We start from the raw sequence: 19,206 nt of genomic DNA, 5'->3' as shown, positions 1-19,206 counted from the left end.
TTCATGGAGAGATCTTTCATGATGTTCATTATTGAGTTCCAAACCTCAGAACCTTCATATTTGTTATAACAGCTCTGCATGTCATTCTCAGCTAAGAGAGCCATTCAGTCTTCATCAGAGTGTTTACAACAGTTTTGTGCCACTTTAAGAGAGCAGCTTCACCTCTTTTAAATGCTAACATGGGCCAAGGACCGAGCCAAGGCCAGCACTCTTATCCATTCACAACTGTATTGAAAGACTGAGAAGATTTCCGGTGCCTGACTGAAAACATTCAGGATCTGGTGTGAAGAATGGTTGTGTGGAGTATATCTTGGGGAACGATAAGTGAAATCTGAAAACTTTCTCAGATTCTCGCGATTGAAACGGCCTCTTTGTCATTTTTAAAGATCTGTCATTTATTTTCCTGTTCTGTTCTTGTATTTCAGTGCATGGCTCTCTGTGTCTTCTCATTTCTATAACATGTTTTGATAAGGCATGCACACACACACACACACACACACATTCCTTGACTCTGGCTGTCTTGGCACGTGCGGGAGGTGCGGTAAGGACGTCTGTTTTGTATTTCAGGCACACTGAAAATATTTGGAGTGGCGTGGACCCTCCTAGTGCTGTGGACCATAAGGGTGTGTCGAGAAAAAAATAGATTAAATATATTTACAGTGGGAACATGGCTTATTGTGAGCATGTGTTAATAGTGTGTTTAAAAGCAGCCTGTATTCTTGGATCCAGGTGTTTGTGCTTGTCAATGCATGTGTGTTAAGATGCAGAAATTGTAGTGCACTAAACACTTACAGTAAACAGTGAATATGGTTCCATAATTTTGTGTTAAAATGTCATTGACTTAAAGGGATAGTTTTGTCATTTACTCACCTAAACATGTTGAGACAAGTCTGTGTTTTTGTCCATACTATGAAAGTCAGTGGGGTCCAAAACAACCCCACTGGACAAAATATTATTCAAAATATTTTATTTTGTGTTCTACAGAAGAAAGAAAACCCTACAGGTTTGGAATAACATGAAGGTGAATGAATAATGTCAGAATGTTTATTTTTATTTTTGGGTGAACTGTCCATTTTAGAATATGTAATTTAATCCAGATTCCGAACTAAAATGTTACCAAAATGTTGAAGAATACAGATGTCCTCATTGTGCTTACCTCTTAGCAGTCGGAAAATATCGAGAGCACTCTGTCCCGTCCCAGGCACAATATGGATCTCTTGCCAGGCAGCACTCGGCACAGGCCTTCCCGTAGACCTCACAGCGGTGCAGGGGCATCTGGGAAATCCCTAAATCTGACCCGAGGTACAGCTGTTGCTGTTGACAGATGAACATATAAGTCTATTAGGACACGGTTTGCTCTCTGCTAATGGCTGGTGAAGAGTAATATCAAGCAGTCGTACTTGTTTAGTAGAGAGCTCCATGGCAGTAATAGGTGTTGGCTCCTAGAAGGGAAAACAGAACAAGTTTAATCTCATTTTAAGATCTGAGGATATTTTTTCTGATGACATGCTGTGGCTGTGCAGACAGATTTATGGGGGAGCAATTAAATGTACTAAGGTGAAAATAATAGTTGGAGGATTTCGTTTCCAATAGCAAGCAGAAACGCACAGCTCTCTGGGTAATGAACAGTTGGTGCTCATACCCTGAACACAGTCATCTCTTCCAGCACCACTTCCTCCAGATCATGCCAGCTTTCCCTGGGAATGGTCACCACCTTCAGCACAGTTCCTAAATCTGATTTAGGATTAGAATTTTTTTATATTCATTATTTGTACATTATTTCTTATTAATTGTAACTTTAAAACGAACAGTAATTTTTTCTCTTGTGATCCAAAAATAAATAAATAAAATAAAAATAAAATATCATATGAGTTGAAATGACATGAAGGTGAATAAAAAAATAAAATAAAAATATTTTGTGTGAAACTCTTCAAAATAAAAGTTCTAAAAGGAGGTTTTTGAATCATTGTTGGTTTCCCAAAATAATCTTTCTATGAACAGTTCTTTTTTTTTTTCTTAGTGTGAAGGACATTTTAATAAACAATTTTTAACAATGTTTAATGGAAAGATTACACGGTTGGTAAAGGTTCTTCATGGAACCACAGATTACAATAAAAAGAGTGTGGGGAAACTTCCAAGGGGGCCTCAAGATGACTTAAAATAAGACAAAACAACCATTAAATACGATATTCAAGATAATCAAAGAAAATCAAAGAAAATCAAGATGTTCCTTATTTAATGACCCAACAACAACTCTTTTTTTTATTAAAGAACCAAAATTTCCTGCGTCTTAGAAAAACCTGGATATATGTGGACATTTTAAAAGAACTGGAAAACTTGAGTTAAAAAAAATCCATATCCTTATCCAGTAAATCACAAGCAACTGGAAAAGTCATAGGGCCTTTGAATATTGTTGTAGAGGATAAGTCAAAAAGACTGTGGACAGTGGCTTTAAGAACTATAAAAGTGGAGTGATTTCTTAGCTAAAGGCTTTGTATTGTTTATACAGCAGTTATATTTCTTTTACTAACCTGTGCCGATAAACATGACATCGTACTGGCCGTCCTCAGCTTCCACACGATCCACCACCAGCTGACTGAACTGGTACTCCACGTTCGTCCGCACCACGATGGGCTTCCCACCCATCGGTTGCACGGGGTTATGCATGGCTGGGTGCAGGCGTGCAAATGTGATTACATCATCAGGAAGGTCTTTGGTGGAATCAAAGCCTCCAAACGTTTTGCTGGGACACTATGGTGGGTAAAGGAGGGGAGATTATTGATGCACAGTTTCAGTGTCGCATTCTGAATAATATAGTGCGGTTTTAGTTATTTTATTATGCATTGAAAGTAATGTAGTAATGTATTTTTGCAAGGATAGGATTTTTGCAAATTCTTTTAAATGTCCAGGCAAACAGTTAGGCCAATAAATAACAGTATATTACTTTTTGGAAGAATAAGGCAATAAATGCAATGAGTCTCAGTTTTGTGTTAATGCCAAATATATTGGCCAGCACTCACTGTGCCAGGACGGGGGTATGGCACTCTGCCCTGGAAGGGGACCCACTGGTAGTTTGGCCCGTCCCTGTGGGCATATGGACCTAGAAATACCCTTCGAATGTCTGCCATACTGTACATGCATATAGCCGATCCACGGAAAATATTACTGAGGAAAGAAGAGGGGAGAATGGAGAACACAATCACTGATAGAACACAAAATACATTATGTGTACATTTCCAGAAGTGTATATATCAAAAGTAAATGATCCATTTCAATGCGTTTAAATCATTTTAATCTAACAAAAAAAAATCTGGACAGGATTTTTTGGACCAGGAATTGACAAAATGAATTGAAAAGTCTTTATATGACAAGTGGTTGGAAGTGAAATGAAAAACAAGAGGGCTCGGCAACGTGATCTGAGTTTTTACATTTTGATGGAAGATCATAAAGACAAATTTTAAATTTGCACAAATGTATCACACACAATTGTTTTTGACAAAAATTCATTTTGATTATATGTTTACTTTATTGTGTTAGATGATGTATAAAATTAGCATTTGTATTGCAGTGTACATGTGTGTATACAAGCACTTATTCCCCTAAACAGCCATGAGACCAAACAGACTGTGGTGAACACCCCTAGGCATTTGTAAAATGTTAATTAGCGAGGAAATCAATTAACCACAGGGCACATGAATAAACTAATTCCCCATCAATCAGTCAGGGTCCCAGACATAAAAATGCACACACACACATACATGTGCTTGCACACTCTAACACACACACACGCACATAGATAAAGCGAGAGATAAAATACTGATCCATCACCCCAGTTTTCAGGCCTCATTAAGTGGCAATATTAAAAGCAAGTCCCTAGAATGCACTTCTATTCATTTCAGAAACAGAGCACTTAGAAAACCAATTAAAGCAGTCTAATTGTTTAAAATCCGTAATTGAATTTTCGAGTGTTGTGTTCTCTGCATACATTAGGTAATCAGTGAGGTGGGAACACATAAACAGGATCTGCACGGTTTGGACGACCATCGCCTTGGCCTCTCTCGCTTTTTGACAGTGATTAATCGTGATATGTTTGTCCTCTTCCTCATCTCATGTTTACATGCACACACGCCTCCATACACGCACACAGTGTGCTCATCCATCAAGTCTTTTCTTCTTTTGAACACTGTTTATCTGCTTTTGTTACTGCCTTCACCCCTCCCCAACCCTCTGCTTCTCGCCAGCAGGTCCAGAGAAGAGAGTGTCTGGCTGGGGAGTGAGATTCAGGTTACCACCTTAATCATATTTCCTCTGAGCTGTGGTGAGCTGAAGCTGAATGGGGAAACAGGTAAGAGAGGGCAGAGACCAGAATAAGGAGGAAAAGCGATGTGAAGCATCTGAGTCTAACCAGATTAATGCACTGCAAAGCTTCTAAAGGGCCAAACATATTACACATCACAAAATCACTGACATCGAAAGAAGGAAGAAAGGATGGGAAAACGATGAAAGAAGGAAACAAAGAAGGAAGGGATAAAGAAAAAAGAAATGGATCAGAAATTAAGGGAGGTAGGGAAAAGGTAGAAAAAAAGAAGAAGGAAAGGAAAGGAAAAAAGAAAGAAAGGGAAAAAGTCCTAACTTATGAAAGTCATGACATTTGCCAAGTATGGTAACCCATACTCGAATTGGTGCTCTGCGTTTAACCCATCCAAGTGCACACACACAGCAGTGAGTAGGGAACACACACACTGTGAATACACACCCGGAGCAGTGGGCAGTTAAAGATCCAGCGCCCGGGGGTTCAGTGCCTTGCTCAAGGGCACTTCAGTCATGGGTATTGAGGGTGGAAGAGAGCGCTGTTCATTCACTCCCTCCCACCTACAACTCCTGACGGCACTGAGACTTGAACCTGCGACCTTCGAGTAACCTTCAAGGCTCTAACCATTAGGCCACAGCTGCCCCATATTATAACACGTTTAATATGGTTAATTGTATGTATTTTAAGTATATGTGCATTACCTGGATGTAGTAAACACAGCGTATATCACTGGGTTCTTTGGGTCTTTAGCACTCATCAGAAACACATCCTCTGGAAGTTAAATAAAGAAACATTCGGAGTTATTAAAAGTGGATAAACACAACTTAAACCCTATTGACAGCATCTGGAATGTTGCAATGGAAGTTTATGGACCAGTTGTTGCTAGTATGCCCCACAAATTTCCATGTTTTTTACACCTTGAGGGATGATTAGAAATTATTTCCAGCGGTAACTGACAGCATACCATGGATGCTGTCAAATGAACTAATTCATGCATTTTCCCACAAGATTCCTTTGTATGCATTTCTGACTTTATATTAAAAATAATTATGTTCAGACTAAACGTTCATACACATTACTTACGCAGTTCATCAAAATGTGTGTCTATGCCACTGAGGCCCGGAACTGAGCATGTCAGCTTGGCTTTCAAGAAAGTTGTCCATTTGTTTATGAGACTCCTATGTCCACCCATGTCATTCTGAAAAAAAAAGATTGACCACTTGTTCATTAAAAATCACATAAAGCTCTGAAAAACAGACTTATATTATACTGTGCGTCCAAATGCACAAATGCAAAACGTGCATGACTTTTGTTTCTGTATGTGATGATACCTTACACAGTTGTCCTATCCTGGAGATAGTAGCTTTGCCTGTATGTTCACCATCCATGGCGTTTTCTTTGAAAAACAGGAATATCTTGTCATCTTCAGGATTATCGCTCTCTGGGATCAGGTGTATTCCTAGAAACCTGGGGTCTGGAATACACACAATGCATCAGAACTTCAGTTTTCACTTGACTGTAAGAAGATACAGAAGAAACTGAGTTGTTTAAAAGAGCATTCTGGGAAGTTCAAACCCACAAAAATGATTGCACACTTCATTGAATCCCTTTTAGCTATTCCAAAATGAGACAAGACCTCAATATCACCAGTTACGGGGGGATCACTCTTACCCAGCCGTGACCACTCTCTCTCTTTCTCTCTCAGAAATGAAATGTAATATGTCCCCCACCCACGTGGGCGGCACACGCATAAAGCAACATGCAGTGCTGCATTACAGCGCAACAGACCCAACAGGATGTGAAGCTTAAATAGCGGAACGAACATTTACCAAAGACCAACTCTGTTCATGGACTGTGAGTGTGTATGTGCCCGTAGAGACGCCAATGAAACCCTGTCATTCAATACACTGACTGTTTCCCAAAGACATAAAATTTGTTCCAGCCTCCCAAACTTACGAATGCTTGATCTTTAAAGGCTGATCCTCTTTGAAGTGTAGGAAGAATAACCATCAACAGTCTGAGGATAGCGAAAGGCCTGTGTTTCTATTGATAAGGTTTGATAGAATATCCATGTGACTAATCCTCCAAACAAAACTGGGTCTTTTGTGAGAGAGAGACAGCTTTCAGAACGGGTGAAATGGAACTAACGTCCGATGTATCCGTGGTAACAGACAGCGAGGATTAAGGTGAGATGAGCACCTTTTCAAAAGCACCTTTCCTCGCGTATATAGGAGGGTATTGATGGCGTGGCCGCTGACCCTGTGTGAGGACTGAAACAAGAGCCACTCGCAGGAACAGTTGAGACAGGATTAACTTCATGGGAAAATACTGACCGATTCTCCTATCTTGATATTGACCTTTTGTGTTCCATAAGTCTGCAAAAATGCAGGCGGGATGTTAGAGGAAACACTCAACACCCTGGCCAAGCTAATCTGTCCTGCAGAGATTCACAAAAAGGCTCTTTCTTTCTCTCACAGATACGCACATACACACTCACGTAAAGGGACGTAAAGTTCTGCACACAAAAGAAAACCCATAAATTTACATGTATTTCACACATTTGCTCTTGGCAGACACATGCTAAGCAAAGTCACATATATTGTGTGATGATTTCAGCAGGCAGCTAAGGATAGAAATTGAGTGCTAGGATGGAAATCACAATGGGACAAACACACATATGCAAGTACATGTATATATAGTGGCTTTCTAAACTCCTCAAAAATAAAAAGTGAGACAATATTTCGGCAAGGAGTTGGCTAATGGACTGATGACTAATAACTCATATAGAAGTATGGAGTAGAAGCAGAATTAACTGTTGTGCATCTCCAAGCAACATACAACAGTGGTATATCACTGAATTAATCCACATTTTTTAACAAATGATTCAATCAGTTTTCATAAAGGCAGTCACTTAATTTGTTCCTGAATAAATCAGTGTTTCTGAACAAATTGGTTGAAGAAATGACTCAGTGACTCAAAGACCGTCACTTGATTAATTTCTGAACTGATCCGTTTAATTGAATGATTTAATCACTTGCTCACAAAGACAGTCACTTGGTTCGTTCCTAAATAAATAAGAGTTGTTTAAAAATTAGATAAATGAATGATTCAGTACTCACTCATTGAGCAAATCAAATAAATGAATGATTCAGTAACTCACTCAGAGAGTCACTTCATTCATATCATGGTGGGTATTCATATCTCAATGTATGTAAATGTTTTGCCAGAAAAACAGAAAATATAGTTTACATATTCAATAACCAGCCCCAAGTTATTCAGAATACAGAATTTTTACCATTCAGCCATCTAGAATCATGCTGCTCAGTTCTGATTGGATGATGTGACCCCAGTGTTCGGAAAATGGCAAAGTCTCGTCCCATGAAGTCTGCTGATGTCCCAGAATACAGTTCTCCATCTGAGAAAAAAAAAAGAGTATGACATCTCCAATCAGACCACTGTTAATACTGATTCTAAATCTTTAAAACCAAAACATAACCATCTCTGACTAACTCACCAATCAGGAGGGATGAGGACTGCATCTTTGGATCATAGGGACTTTTCCCACGTCCATTCTCAAAGTAGTTGGCATCCAGTCTGAAGATATTGTCCTGAGGAAAGGGATAATGAATTAACCAACCACAGCAAGTCATGAATAGTAAACGGATGAGGTAATGGAGAGGTGAATCTCAAAAAGTGCCATTAGGATCTTGTTCAAGAGTCTCTAAATATTCAACAAGTAGCCAAAAAGATGCTGTTTTTGAAGAAAAACATTCATTAAAAAACCTACTTTAGATTTGGATCTCTTAACTCCCAGCAAAACAACTGCACTCAAGTTATCTTCTATTATGTTCAGTGCGCTCAAGCCATGATTAATTTCCCTGGATCAAATCATTAAATTCACTGACATTTTTCTACCATGTAAAGGCCATCTCATTTCCCACAGTTGAGGCACTTCTAAATAACACACTCGCTGCTTTGTGATGCCCGCCCTCATTTTCTACTTCACTAGGCCGAAATTGTGATAAGGGTAGATGTTAGCAGCAGACAGCCACCATTAATTTCCTTTTCGTTCCTTTAAACGTTTTGGTGAATGAGCCTTCAAGAAATGTATGCACATGAGCGCCTGAGTATGTTTTAGTGCCATTGCTTTTCTGAGATGGGAAAGAACTGGACTAAGAGAATTAATTTAATCAATTATTGATATCAAGATTGTGTGTGTGTGTGTGTGTATGTGTGTGTGTGTGTGTGTGTGTGTGTGTGTGTGTGTGTGTGTGTGTGTGTGCGTGCATGTGTTGTGTACCTCTGCTCGCTTGCCTATCTCCAGGTAAGAACAGATAGGATGGAAAGCTCCGGTGCCACATATGTAAATATGTGTCTGGTTATACGGCTGCAGCACACGCACAAAGTTTGAGCATTCTTTCTGAAAAAGACATAACATTAAAAAAAAAATCTGTTAACCAAAAAGATACTGTATAATATACAACATTAGATAAAAATCAATGAAAAAATATGATTATTGTTTAATAATAAAATTAATTAATAATAATACCATTTAAAAAACCTATATTTAGTGACCAGAACTTGGATATCGAACATTAAGCAACCTACTTTTGCACAAGCAAGAACCACACAAATTTTATTGTAAAAATGTAGTTTGTAACTATCATAATTTCTCACTTTTAGACTCTCTTGTACTGCACATACACTTTGAAAACCCATCTAAATGGACACAAGATCTGCAATAAATAAGTAAATGAGACATTTAAATTCTATGTAAACCTAATATTTAAGCTTTTAGTATCATTAAAATGCCTTTGAGTTCCTGCCGGCTGAGTGATGATGATCCCACCTGTTTTATCCATCTTAATATCCTGTCAGCCAACTCTCATTAGTGCTGAAAGTGTGTGTGTGTGTGTGTGTGTGTGTGTGTGTCTGTCTGGTTTTGATGAAAGGTAAATGTACAGCACATGTCTTAAGGCCATCTGAATGAGTTGGTGAGAGCCGATGAGTGAATTGTTTCATGTGAATGAATTCTCTTTAACTCCCTTTCTTTTGTAAAATATGCGAAGACTGGGTTCACTAATAATAAACCGACACATTAAAAACACACTGCATGAAGAAACACACACCTATGCATAGGCACGCACACACCTTTCCACAGCTATTCAGAAAATAAAGCAGGTCCATCTGTCTAAACACTGATGGTTTTTGCACGATGTGTGTCGTCTGAATGAGAGTTGTCAGTTAAGAGCACAGGAAAGGGTGTTGCCATCTCCGTGTGTGTTTTCACCACAAAAAAGACACATACACACTCTTATTCAGCACACACATGTGAAGAAAGCTAAACAGAAGAACAGACAAATGCAGGCCCGTTTCCCTTGATTACATCCAGTTCAGTTTAGTTTGTACAAGCTATTCAAAGCAGATAATAAATGCTTGCATAGGGCTGAGATTTTCTGGCGACATGTTTGGTTTTCTTATAAATCCAGTGACCTCAATCACCTGCAACAGCCAATCAGATCACTTCCTCACACATATGTGTGACCCATCTTGGTCAACCTACACAAAAGCACTTTAGTGTGCCGATGTAATGTCTTTTCCAAGGTAAAGGAAATGTGTGTATTCCTAGCATAATCATTCCACGTGCTCTATAAAATTCAACACTTCCTGCACCAGGCAAAATGTTTAAAATTTCCCATGGTCGTTATTGTTTTTAAGGTCCTTGCCTGCTCCAATAGAGCCAAGTGTGGGGTTCACGTGAGAGAGAGGTGGATGAACTGGCACTCTTTGGAGTTTACTATGTATACAAACCTCAAGTTGTAATAACTGGGTGGTGTGCTGTAATTACAGTGTAACTACTGTGTAATTAGACACATATAACCCTTCTGTTTTATCTTCAAGGTCCATAAAGAAGCGGCCAAAGCTGCGAAGCAGAAAAGTGAGTGTACCTTCATAAGAGTGAGAGATATATGATACCCTTTCAGATAAGATAAGCAAAGAGTGTTGGGGATTATGATTTAGACACATCTGTAATTATGTACAATACTAACAACACAGTAGTGACTAATTTCATTCACACACGAGTAAAGTCATGAAAAGATAATAACAGTATAGAGCTTGACAATGTCAAAACTAATGCACAGTTTTTTAAAAAGTGCAGCCACTGTGGAATTGCAATCTGCCACTTTAAAATATTACCAGGACTTTACACGATTACTTAACATAAATACGATTAAAATATTTAGAACTTTATTGTAACATCAATGCAAGCTATTTTCTTTTCTTTACAACAGAACAGATTATTTAAAAATCTCCATGCTGTTTTGTGTTATTAGATGAAGAAAAAGCTTCATTATAGTGATTCGTGTTCCTGTTGACTGGGTCCTTTTTGCCTTTTAATTAATCTTCATTTGCTGAAGTGTGTTGCATGAAAAAAAAACGATAACTTCAGTGACTATAATATATATATATATATATATTAAGTAGATGGTCACATCAAACAACACATCCTCACTAATTCCTTGTAAATTATGTATTTAAGCATACAGTATTGAGACTTGAACTTGAATGAACACAGACATGAAGTGTGCTGCTGAGATATTTAACCCTCATCTCATGAATCACCAAGAGTTTCGAATGAACAGCGAAGCAGTTGTACCAGCTGTCGTTTTGGGCTTGTTTCTGTCTCGGCTGGCCAAGGCAAATGTTAGAATGAAGAGATTTATGGAAATGCGCTGGTAATCACACATTCAAGCACACTCACTAGCAGCTTTCAACAACCGAACAAACATTTTCACAGCACGCAAATACCATTATTCTAAACTGGTGAATTTGTGTGTATGTAACGCCAAATAATCCCTTCACAGCCAGCGCCAAAAGCTATGGTTCTTTCAGGATGCATGTGGTGATTCCAGAACCTCATTGCAATATCAGGTGACTTTACTTTAAGGGTGTACGTCTCAAAAGTAGGTCTGGTGAGTTATCTCTAATAACCCTGCTCCCCTTCTGCCCCCCATCTCAGCGGGAACCCAGCCATGAAATTACCATCAGATACAACACTCACACACACACACACACGTACAGAGCAAGCAAGAGCCGGGTTGATAAATAAACCATTTCTGTTTTACAGAAGGGCCATGGGTTGCTGCTCGATCTAAACACAGAATATAAACTCTCAAGAGGAACAGAAGAAAGTGTGCACCAGCAAAACTCCATCACTAACGGCAATAAAGTCAAAGTGCACATGAAACACCCAGCCTGAGTAATGCAGGTCACACATACACATATAGTATAGGTACTTTAATCAACACTTTTCTTATCATGAATCATTTTTCATGCTCATGTTGCTTTAGAAAACCATCAAGAACCATGTTGATGGTGCTTTAGAGAAAAGCATTTAGATCAGAGCAAGTTATTCAGATTATTAGTTCATTGATTCTAAGAAAAAAAAACTAGTGTAGAAACATTTTTACTTAGAAAAAGTTAGTGAAATGGTAACTAATTTAATTAAACATGAAATTTTGAAGTAAAAAAATATAGTATCTTTTTTTTTGCTGTAAAACATTCTTTAATAATATTTGAATTTGAATATATATATATTTTTTTACAGTGGACCTAGATGAAAACTTTTCAGCCATTTTGTCTGCTGCTTTTGGTAAATTCAGGGGAATGCTTTTTTCCATCAATAAAAATGAATGAATATGTATTTACAGATTTGTATATTTATTTATTATTCAACTGTTTGTAGTCAGCAATTTTTATATATTTTTTTTAAGTTTCTCACCAAGGCTACATATAATTCAATAAAAATACATTAAAACCAGTAATATTATAAAATATTACCACAATTAAATAAAACTGTTCTCTATTTTAATAAATTTTCAAAATGTCATTTATTTCTGACATGGTAAAGCTACATTTTCACATGAACCTTGATAAATCATTCTTATATGCAGATTTGGAGCTCAAGTAACATTTATAATTAATATTACTATTATTATTAATATCATCAATGCTAAAAACAGTTGTGTTGGTTAATAATTGTGTGGAAACCATAATTTTCAAGATCCTTTTCTGAACAGAAAATTCCAAAGAAACTAAAATAGAAGATTTAGAATTGAAGATTGACACTTTTTTTTTCAAACAGTGAAAGTCTTTACTGTCACTTCTGATCAAAAACATCCTTGCTTGGTCCTTGCTGAATAAAAGTATCAATTTCTTTCAAAAGAAAGACCCCAAACCTTTGAATGGCAGTGTAGATTTAAATATTTCTGAAGTGAGTCACATACCCTAAATATACCCAAAAGATCACTGTAGTTTGATGTAGTATTGATTTAAAAAAAAGTTTACGTGTCGCCCCACACTTACCCCAAGGTCTTTTCCAGCCCACTTGCATTCATCGCGTTTGGAAGGTGTGGCGGGCCAGGCGATCTATAAAACAAGGAAAGAGAGAAGGTGTGAGAATGTGCGCCGAGCGAACACAATGAACTGCAAATGACTGACTAAGGCGCTCGGCATGAAACCTGGCTGTAAAAAAATCAACGAGTTCTGCCTGCCGTCCTACTGCCACCTCCATCTGTGACGACGATGAAGACAGAGGATAAAAACTACCATTCGTCTTATCCCAGGAGCATGTGAAACAATCACACACACGTAGACCTACAGAACTGTTTTTATTCTGTTATCTTCATTTAAGATCTGCTAAGTTATTCTGTCTGCAAAAATAATTTGGTTAGTTGCGATAATTTGCCAAGTTCTTATCTTTAAACAATGGCATTGCTGAAGTACAGTATGCATGTTTGTGTGAGTTTTCAATAAAAGCCAGTATTAACCCTTATGAGGGTCAAATATAAAGAGAACGGTCTGCAGCCTCCAGGACAAAGAAAGCATAAAAGCACGAGAAAGAAAGAGGAAACCAAAGTAATGGAATCCAGAGAGAGGAAGAAAGAGCGATTGAGAGAGATAGAAAGAGAAGCATTACACGGCAGATATGATCAGGGAATGAAAAACAGAGGGAGGCAGGCTGAGATCAAATGGGCAGATGGAAAGAAGGAGAAAGTGAACGCAGATCTGGTTGTGCAGCTAATAAGAGCGAGATGGACGTCTCTGATGACTCTGGGTTTCTCAGACACACTTCATAAAATCCCTCACCGATCTTTCTTGCTAAATGCAGACAGAGAGAAACAGCATGCACTACAATTCACAACATATTTTACTGCTAAAATGTGACATATTTCCAAGTTAAGCGGAATATTCAACTTAAAAAATGTAAGACGCAGTTTGATTTGATCATGAGATACCAAATCAAACTGAGTACAAGTTTGCTTAAAAAACGTCCCAATTTAGCTCATGATGAACACCCTTTGCGTCCTAAGTGTCATCAGCAGTAAAGGATAGCTGTTCGAAGATTTTGACTATGAAGAATTTAATCAAATAACATGCAACAATGAATCGTTCACAATAAGACCATGAATATACATTCATTTATAGTGATGTTAAGGCAAGCTGGTGTGGTGTGTCACCTGTTTGACGTCTCTGTTGATGTTGACCAGGTCAAAAGAGAAGACATGATCCTCCGCGCCAACCAGCAATCTCCCTCTCTCTTCATCCATCAGGAACGTGTCGTAACCTGAACTGTTTGCCAATCCAGTGAAAGTCACTAGATTACTGGATTCCAGCATTTCTGAAAGACAGAACAAGAGAAAGAAGGCAAACATAAGTCTAGAATGTGAAATCCATTTGCGTCCATTCAAAGTTTAAAAAGAAGGTCCCACAATATATTGTTATTATATATTAAAGAAATGATGTTATTTATTTATTTATTTAAAATAAGATATTTGAAATTACCTATTTATTTAAATGAGATATTTTTAAGTAACTGTTGAAATAATAAAAAAAAAAAATTTGTTTGAGGTTAGCAGAAAGCTTAACAAGAAGGTCCCATTATCTATTCCTGATTATTTTTTAAGCTAAACTTAAAAAAAAACTACTTAATTTTTACTAATATTTATAATATTTTTTAATTGTTTAATTAATAAAAAACATTTATTTTATATATATATATATATATATATATATATATATATATATATATATATACAAATAAATATAACAATATTTTTAAATATTTTTAAATATTTGTTTTCAGACACCTAAGGCTATTTGAAGTCATTTGAGGCACTTTCTGCATCTCTGAGAAACAACACTAATCATGTGTTTAGTTACAATTTCTTTAAAACCACCTTGAAGGTTAGTGGACCACAACTGTATCTTTTCAACCATAGCATGAAAAGTGCTGAGGACAACACTGCATGATTGAATCACAAGGACCAAATCAAGTGTATGACCAGTTGACCCACGTAATCATTTATATGAACTTAGCTATCAAAATTGTTTGTGTGTGCACACACACTGGGTTTAAGTTAGTATCAGAACAGCTCTTAAACATGTTGGTATATACAGCTTATTTAATAAGTTCTTATTGCACTCTGGCACTTACATCTACATCTCATTTTAGCTTTAGATTTAGCATTTGTGTGTATAAAAATGGTGCAACATCATCATACAAGAATCTGATCTACTAATGTAGCTTGCTGAGTACATCTTTCATACCAGCACTTAAAGCCTCCTAGGGTGCATTAGGGTGCTTCAATCTTGCACGGATATTCTTAGTAAATCACTCGCAGTGCACCTATGAAGTGATCACACGCAGTTTGTTAGAGTGCACAAGCAAATTAGTACCGCTTTATTTGGAATCTTAGTACCTCAGGTCAGAAGAATAACTAATCATGTAAAAACTGCTGTTCTTATGGCACACACAGCCAAAGAAACTATCTGCGCAACAGCACTAGACCAGACACTGTGAAAATATAATGACCTGAAACCCAAAACCTGCCTAATTCGTCACTCTCCCTGTGAGCAAGGAAACAAGGTTGGATAAAAGTAAGAGAAGGCTGAAGGGAAAGACAAAATAAAACAAGTAAAGAGGAGATGAAGTGAGAATGATAAGGAAGAAGTGAAAGAGAGAAACGACTTTGGAAAAGAGCTCGCAGGAGCCACCGGCCAGAACATCTGCTCATGGGAGAGGGTGAGGTCAACATCTCTGCAATGTTTCTGCAACACGCACACGAATCATAATCAACAGTGACACGCAAAGACTGCAGCTCCTCTCCAGAGCCCAGATCAATCCGCTCCTATAGTAGCCATCTGCGTTTCGCCTCGCTAAGATTCTGGACATCTGTGTGGTGGTGGGAGAGGGAGAGAGCGAGCAAGGGAAAGCGTTAAGGAGAAACAGACCATCCTTCCTTTGCCTGTGTCAATAACGCTGCATATCAAATGTAGAACAGCATTCCCACAGGACCGAATGCAGAACGGGCACGACTCAATCTGTCCATTCCTGCTGATTTCGTTCTTTGCTTCCAACACAAGAGTTTCATTAAGCAATCACATGCGATATTCAGATATAGAAACGGATGCCAGGCCTTTCTGACAGACTCCAGCTGAGTCAGAATATTGAATATTGAGTAAGTTCTCTGTACGTTTTCCCTTAAGAAAGGGGTCTTCTGTCATCCTGAATAGGTTTATTTAAACAATATAACATGGGAAAAAGATCTGGATCAGCAGTTCTCAGTCCAAAATTTTATATTGGTTAACTTACACTACTGTTTGAAAGCTGTTGTTGTTGTTTTTTGTTTTGAAAGAAATTAATACTTAAAGGGATTAAAAGTGACAGTAAAGACTTGTCATATTTAAAAAAAAATGTCTATTAACATATTAACTGTTGTTCTTTGGCTATTTCTATTCAAAGAAACTTTAAAAACAAAAAAAATCAGCGTATTCAGAACATTCAGCTTTTTCCATCACAAGTAATAAATAAAATGTTAAAACGTATTAAAATAGTAAAAAAAAAGGCTATTTTTATTTTTACGAATATTTCACAATATTCCTCTTTTTACAGTATTTTGATCAAATAAATTCAGTCTTGGAGTGCATGAGACACGTCTTTTGAAAACATTAAATATTTTACCAACCTCAAACTTCTGAAAGGTAGTGTACTTGGCAAACAAATAAACAAATGTAGATGAAAACAGAGGTAGCAGAGTGACACGAGAGATATGGAACTAAGAAATGATTCTCAGGGTCAACATTCTATAATAAAGGTCGCTAAACATTATATTTGACAGCAGAATGTCACAACTGACAAATCAGAATCAAGTATCCCAGAGAACTATTCAATTAATGATTAGCAAACTTTGTAAGATACAAAGCACTGCATATTCAGAAAACGATCCATGTACTGGTGCTTTAAAGAACCCAGAACCTATTCAACTGATATGAAGAACCAATAATGTTACATGAAGAACCATATAATCGACTCAAGAAACCATAAAGTAAATCATGGTTCCTCAATAGAAGAACCACCATTAAAGAATGTAAAGGAAAGTAGTTTGAAAATATAAATAATTCATTTTGCAATTCTTCCCCATGCTGCTATGTGTCTAACACTTTTAATAAGAAATATTAATAGTCAAAAGTAGCTTATATTCAGGAAATAAAAGAAAGCCACACTGATTCCCTCTTGCCAGACTCCAAGGGAGGTCTGAGAGAACATAAGAGGACATCCTAGAAGTCTATTCATCTCATCTTTCTTTTTGTTTTTTTCTATTCCCCTGACACATTATCCTCACTCATAGTCTTTGCATGGCTCCATGTGCCAAATATTCTCATTCTTTGCCTCCTTTTTCTCGGTCAGTGTCTGTAAAACTGCTGTTACGTGAACTTCTCCAAAGCTTCACTCTCCTGCCATTCTGGCTCAAGATCTGACGGCCATGTCTCGCAGTTTCACTTTTCCCCTGCTCAAAGTGAATGACTGGTACTTGAACTCTGAAGACCAGGCTTTTTTTTTCATTTTTTATTTTTTTTTAAATGGTGCCTTGGCAAGACCATCACAAAAGGTAGCTGTCATATGGTCCTTGATCACACATACACACACACTTTATCCAGGGGATATATCAACCTCGATTGGAGCTTAGAGTAAATGAAGTGTGAGATTTAAAAAAGGAAGCTTAACAAATGTCTCTCGCTCTTTCTCAGTTTCTCTCTGTCCCGTAGACTAAGAAGTGTGCTGTCAACTCTTCATATATCATCATCATACACTTGATTTATACACTGCAACATTTTCATTCACACACCTTTGTTTCCAATAAATTTAAGATGGTACATGAAAACTAAAAAACAATTCTAAGCAAGCCTAAAATTTTAAAATTGAAAACTCTATACTAAGAACTGAAATTCTAAATTGAAAAACTTGCTGAAAAGACACTGAGTTGCAACGCAAGTTTAATTCAATAAAAAAAGTTTTGCAAAACTACCCATTTAAAAAAAATTGATAATATTTTCAGGGAACGCTATTCACTATTACTACCAGTAGTTGCTATTTATCATGCATATAACTAGAATATTGGCTGTATATTAGTACATACTTATAATGCACATATTAATGCCTTATTTTGCATGACCATGTATATGTGTGAGAGTGTGTGTGTGTGTGTACATATGCTGCTAGTGATACAAACATTTTATTAAAATGTAAAATATAAAATAAAAATAGATGTGAGTGTAGAAAAATCTCAATCTAAGTTATAAATCAGAAAAATGTACAAAATAAAAACCACTTGACTAATTGACTAGTTGACCAATTAGGTGATATATCCCTACAATAAAAGCCACTTAAAGGCCAAAAATGTAAAATAGCAGTATATCTAATATAACCCACATGACAAGAAAAATCTACCTGTTCTGTTTTAAGAGGTCAAAAGAAGTAGAAAATGAATCATGCAGCACGTCTAAGGATCAAAAACAGTTTTGACTTCAGTTATGTCTCTCTGCATCTGTGTATGTGTTTGAGAGAAGGGAAAATGTGTGTGCATGCTGTTGCCACTGTGCTTTAGCTCTGCCTCGGGCTACCAGTCGCCCCAGGAGAGCAAGGGAAGTGATGAAAGAAGGAATAAAAAGTGAAAAAGTGCTGCAGATGGTTTTGGGCGCTACCTGTTTATTTAAGCCAGAACAATGACGCGCTTCAAAACACACGTCGTTGATCATGACACGGTTTTGGCAAAAGTTCTTCTCTATGTTCTCTCAATGGGCTAAGTGTGTGGTTCAGTCTTGTCGGTTTTGTGCTTGAGAGATCCTAAATTTTAGAGATTTGCTTAACATGCTGTTTCGCATAGTGCTTGAAGCTATGGGATAAGAAGCCTGTAGTTTCCCTTTATTTTAACTTGCTCTCGCATGCAACCGGCCGCAGGTTTTAGTAAGTTTCCCTGGTCTTTGAGTGCTCAATCTGTTGGACTGACAGCTAGTGAAGGGCTGCTGAGAGCGGACCTGTGGGCCAACATTTGATTCCACTGACATCAACAGGAAACATAATCACTGTGTCAAATCTCTTTATACACAATAGTTTTAATAATAGACGCCTTTGTATGAACTGATTAATTTCATGGCCAACTGGCTCAAATTTCCATTCACAAAGCCAAACGGTGAGGAACGTTTTTTTTTTTTTGGCAAGATGCATGTGGCAGTTCTAAAGATGAATTTGTTTAGCTCAAAGGAAAAGTTCACCAAAAATGAACATTGTGTCATTATTTACTCAACCTCATGTTCTTCCAAACCTGTATGAAATTTTTTTAAATTTCTCTTTTCCATGTAAATGAAGTCTGGCACTGTCAATCTCGACAATGACAAAAAAGCACCATAAAAATATCTTAGAAGTACATGAATAAGTACAAAATAAGGTTTTGTATGAGTCACAGCTCCAAAATGAAAGTCTTTATTCACAAATAAATATTGACATGTTCATGAAAGTTCATGAGAAAGTAGTGGCCTAACTCTTCTTCCAA

The 19,206-nt window shown here is 37.2% G+C and overlaps 1 protein-coding gene across 2 annotated transcripts in view; it reads right to left on the bottom strand.

Annotated features, from left to right (window-relative positions):
- sema3aa (sema domain, immunoglobulin domain (Ig), short basic domain, secreted, (semaphorin) 3Aa) overlaps positions 1 to 19,206 on the bottom strand; it is an 83,370-nt gene that overhangs the window by 4,046 nt on the left and 60,118 nt on the right. For both annotated transcript variants that reach the window (XM_059505030.1, XM_059505029.1), the window contains exons 2-14: positions 13,834 to 13,994; positions 12,680 to 12,742; positions 8,613 to 8,732; positions 7,827 to 7,920; positions 7,608 to 7,727; positions 5,644 to 5,786; positions 5,396 to 5,510; positions 5,014 to 5,083; positions 3,021 to 3,165; positions 2,532 to 2,751; positions 1,643 to 1,734; positions 1,401 to 1,442; positions 1,157 to 1,314 (exon numbers count right to left, since the gene is read on the bottom strand). In XM_059505030.1, the coding sequence (XP_059361013.1) occupies positions 1,157 to 1,314; positions 1,401 to 1,442; positions 1,643 to 1,734; positions 2,532 to 2,751; positions 3,021 to 3,165; positions 5,014 to 5,083; positions 5,396 to 5,510; positions 5,644 to 5,786; positions 7,608 to 7,727; positions 7,827 to 7,920; positions 8,613 to 8,732; positions 12,680 to 12,742; positions 13,834 to 13,992 (1,541 nt within the window). In that variant the 5' untranslated portion in view covers positions 13,993 to 13,994. The remainder of the gene's footprint in view (positions 1 to 1,156; positions 1,315 to 1,400; positions 1,443 to 1,642; positions 1,735 to 2,531; positions 2,752 to 3,020; positions 3,166 to 5,013; positions 5,084 to 5,395; positions 5,511 to 5,643; positions 5,787 to 7,607; positions 7,728 to 7,826; positions 7,921 to 8,612; positions 8,733 to 12,679; positions 12,743 to 13,833; positions 13,995 to 19,206) is intronic.

The sequence above is a fragment of the Carassius carassius genome, chromosome 22 (assembly GCF_963082965.1).
Source record: "Carassius carassius chromosome 22, fCarCar2.1, whole genome shotgun sequence".
NCBI lineage: Eukaryota > Metazoa > Chordata > Actinopteri > Cypriniformes > Cyprinidae > Carassius > Carassius carassius.
This window is presented reverse-complemented; position numbering and strand designations above follow the sequence as displayed.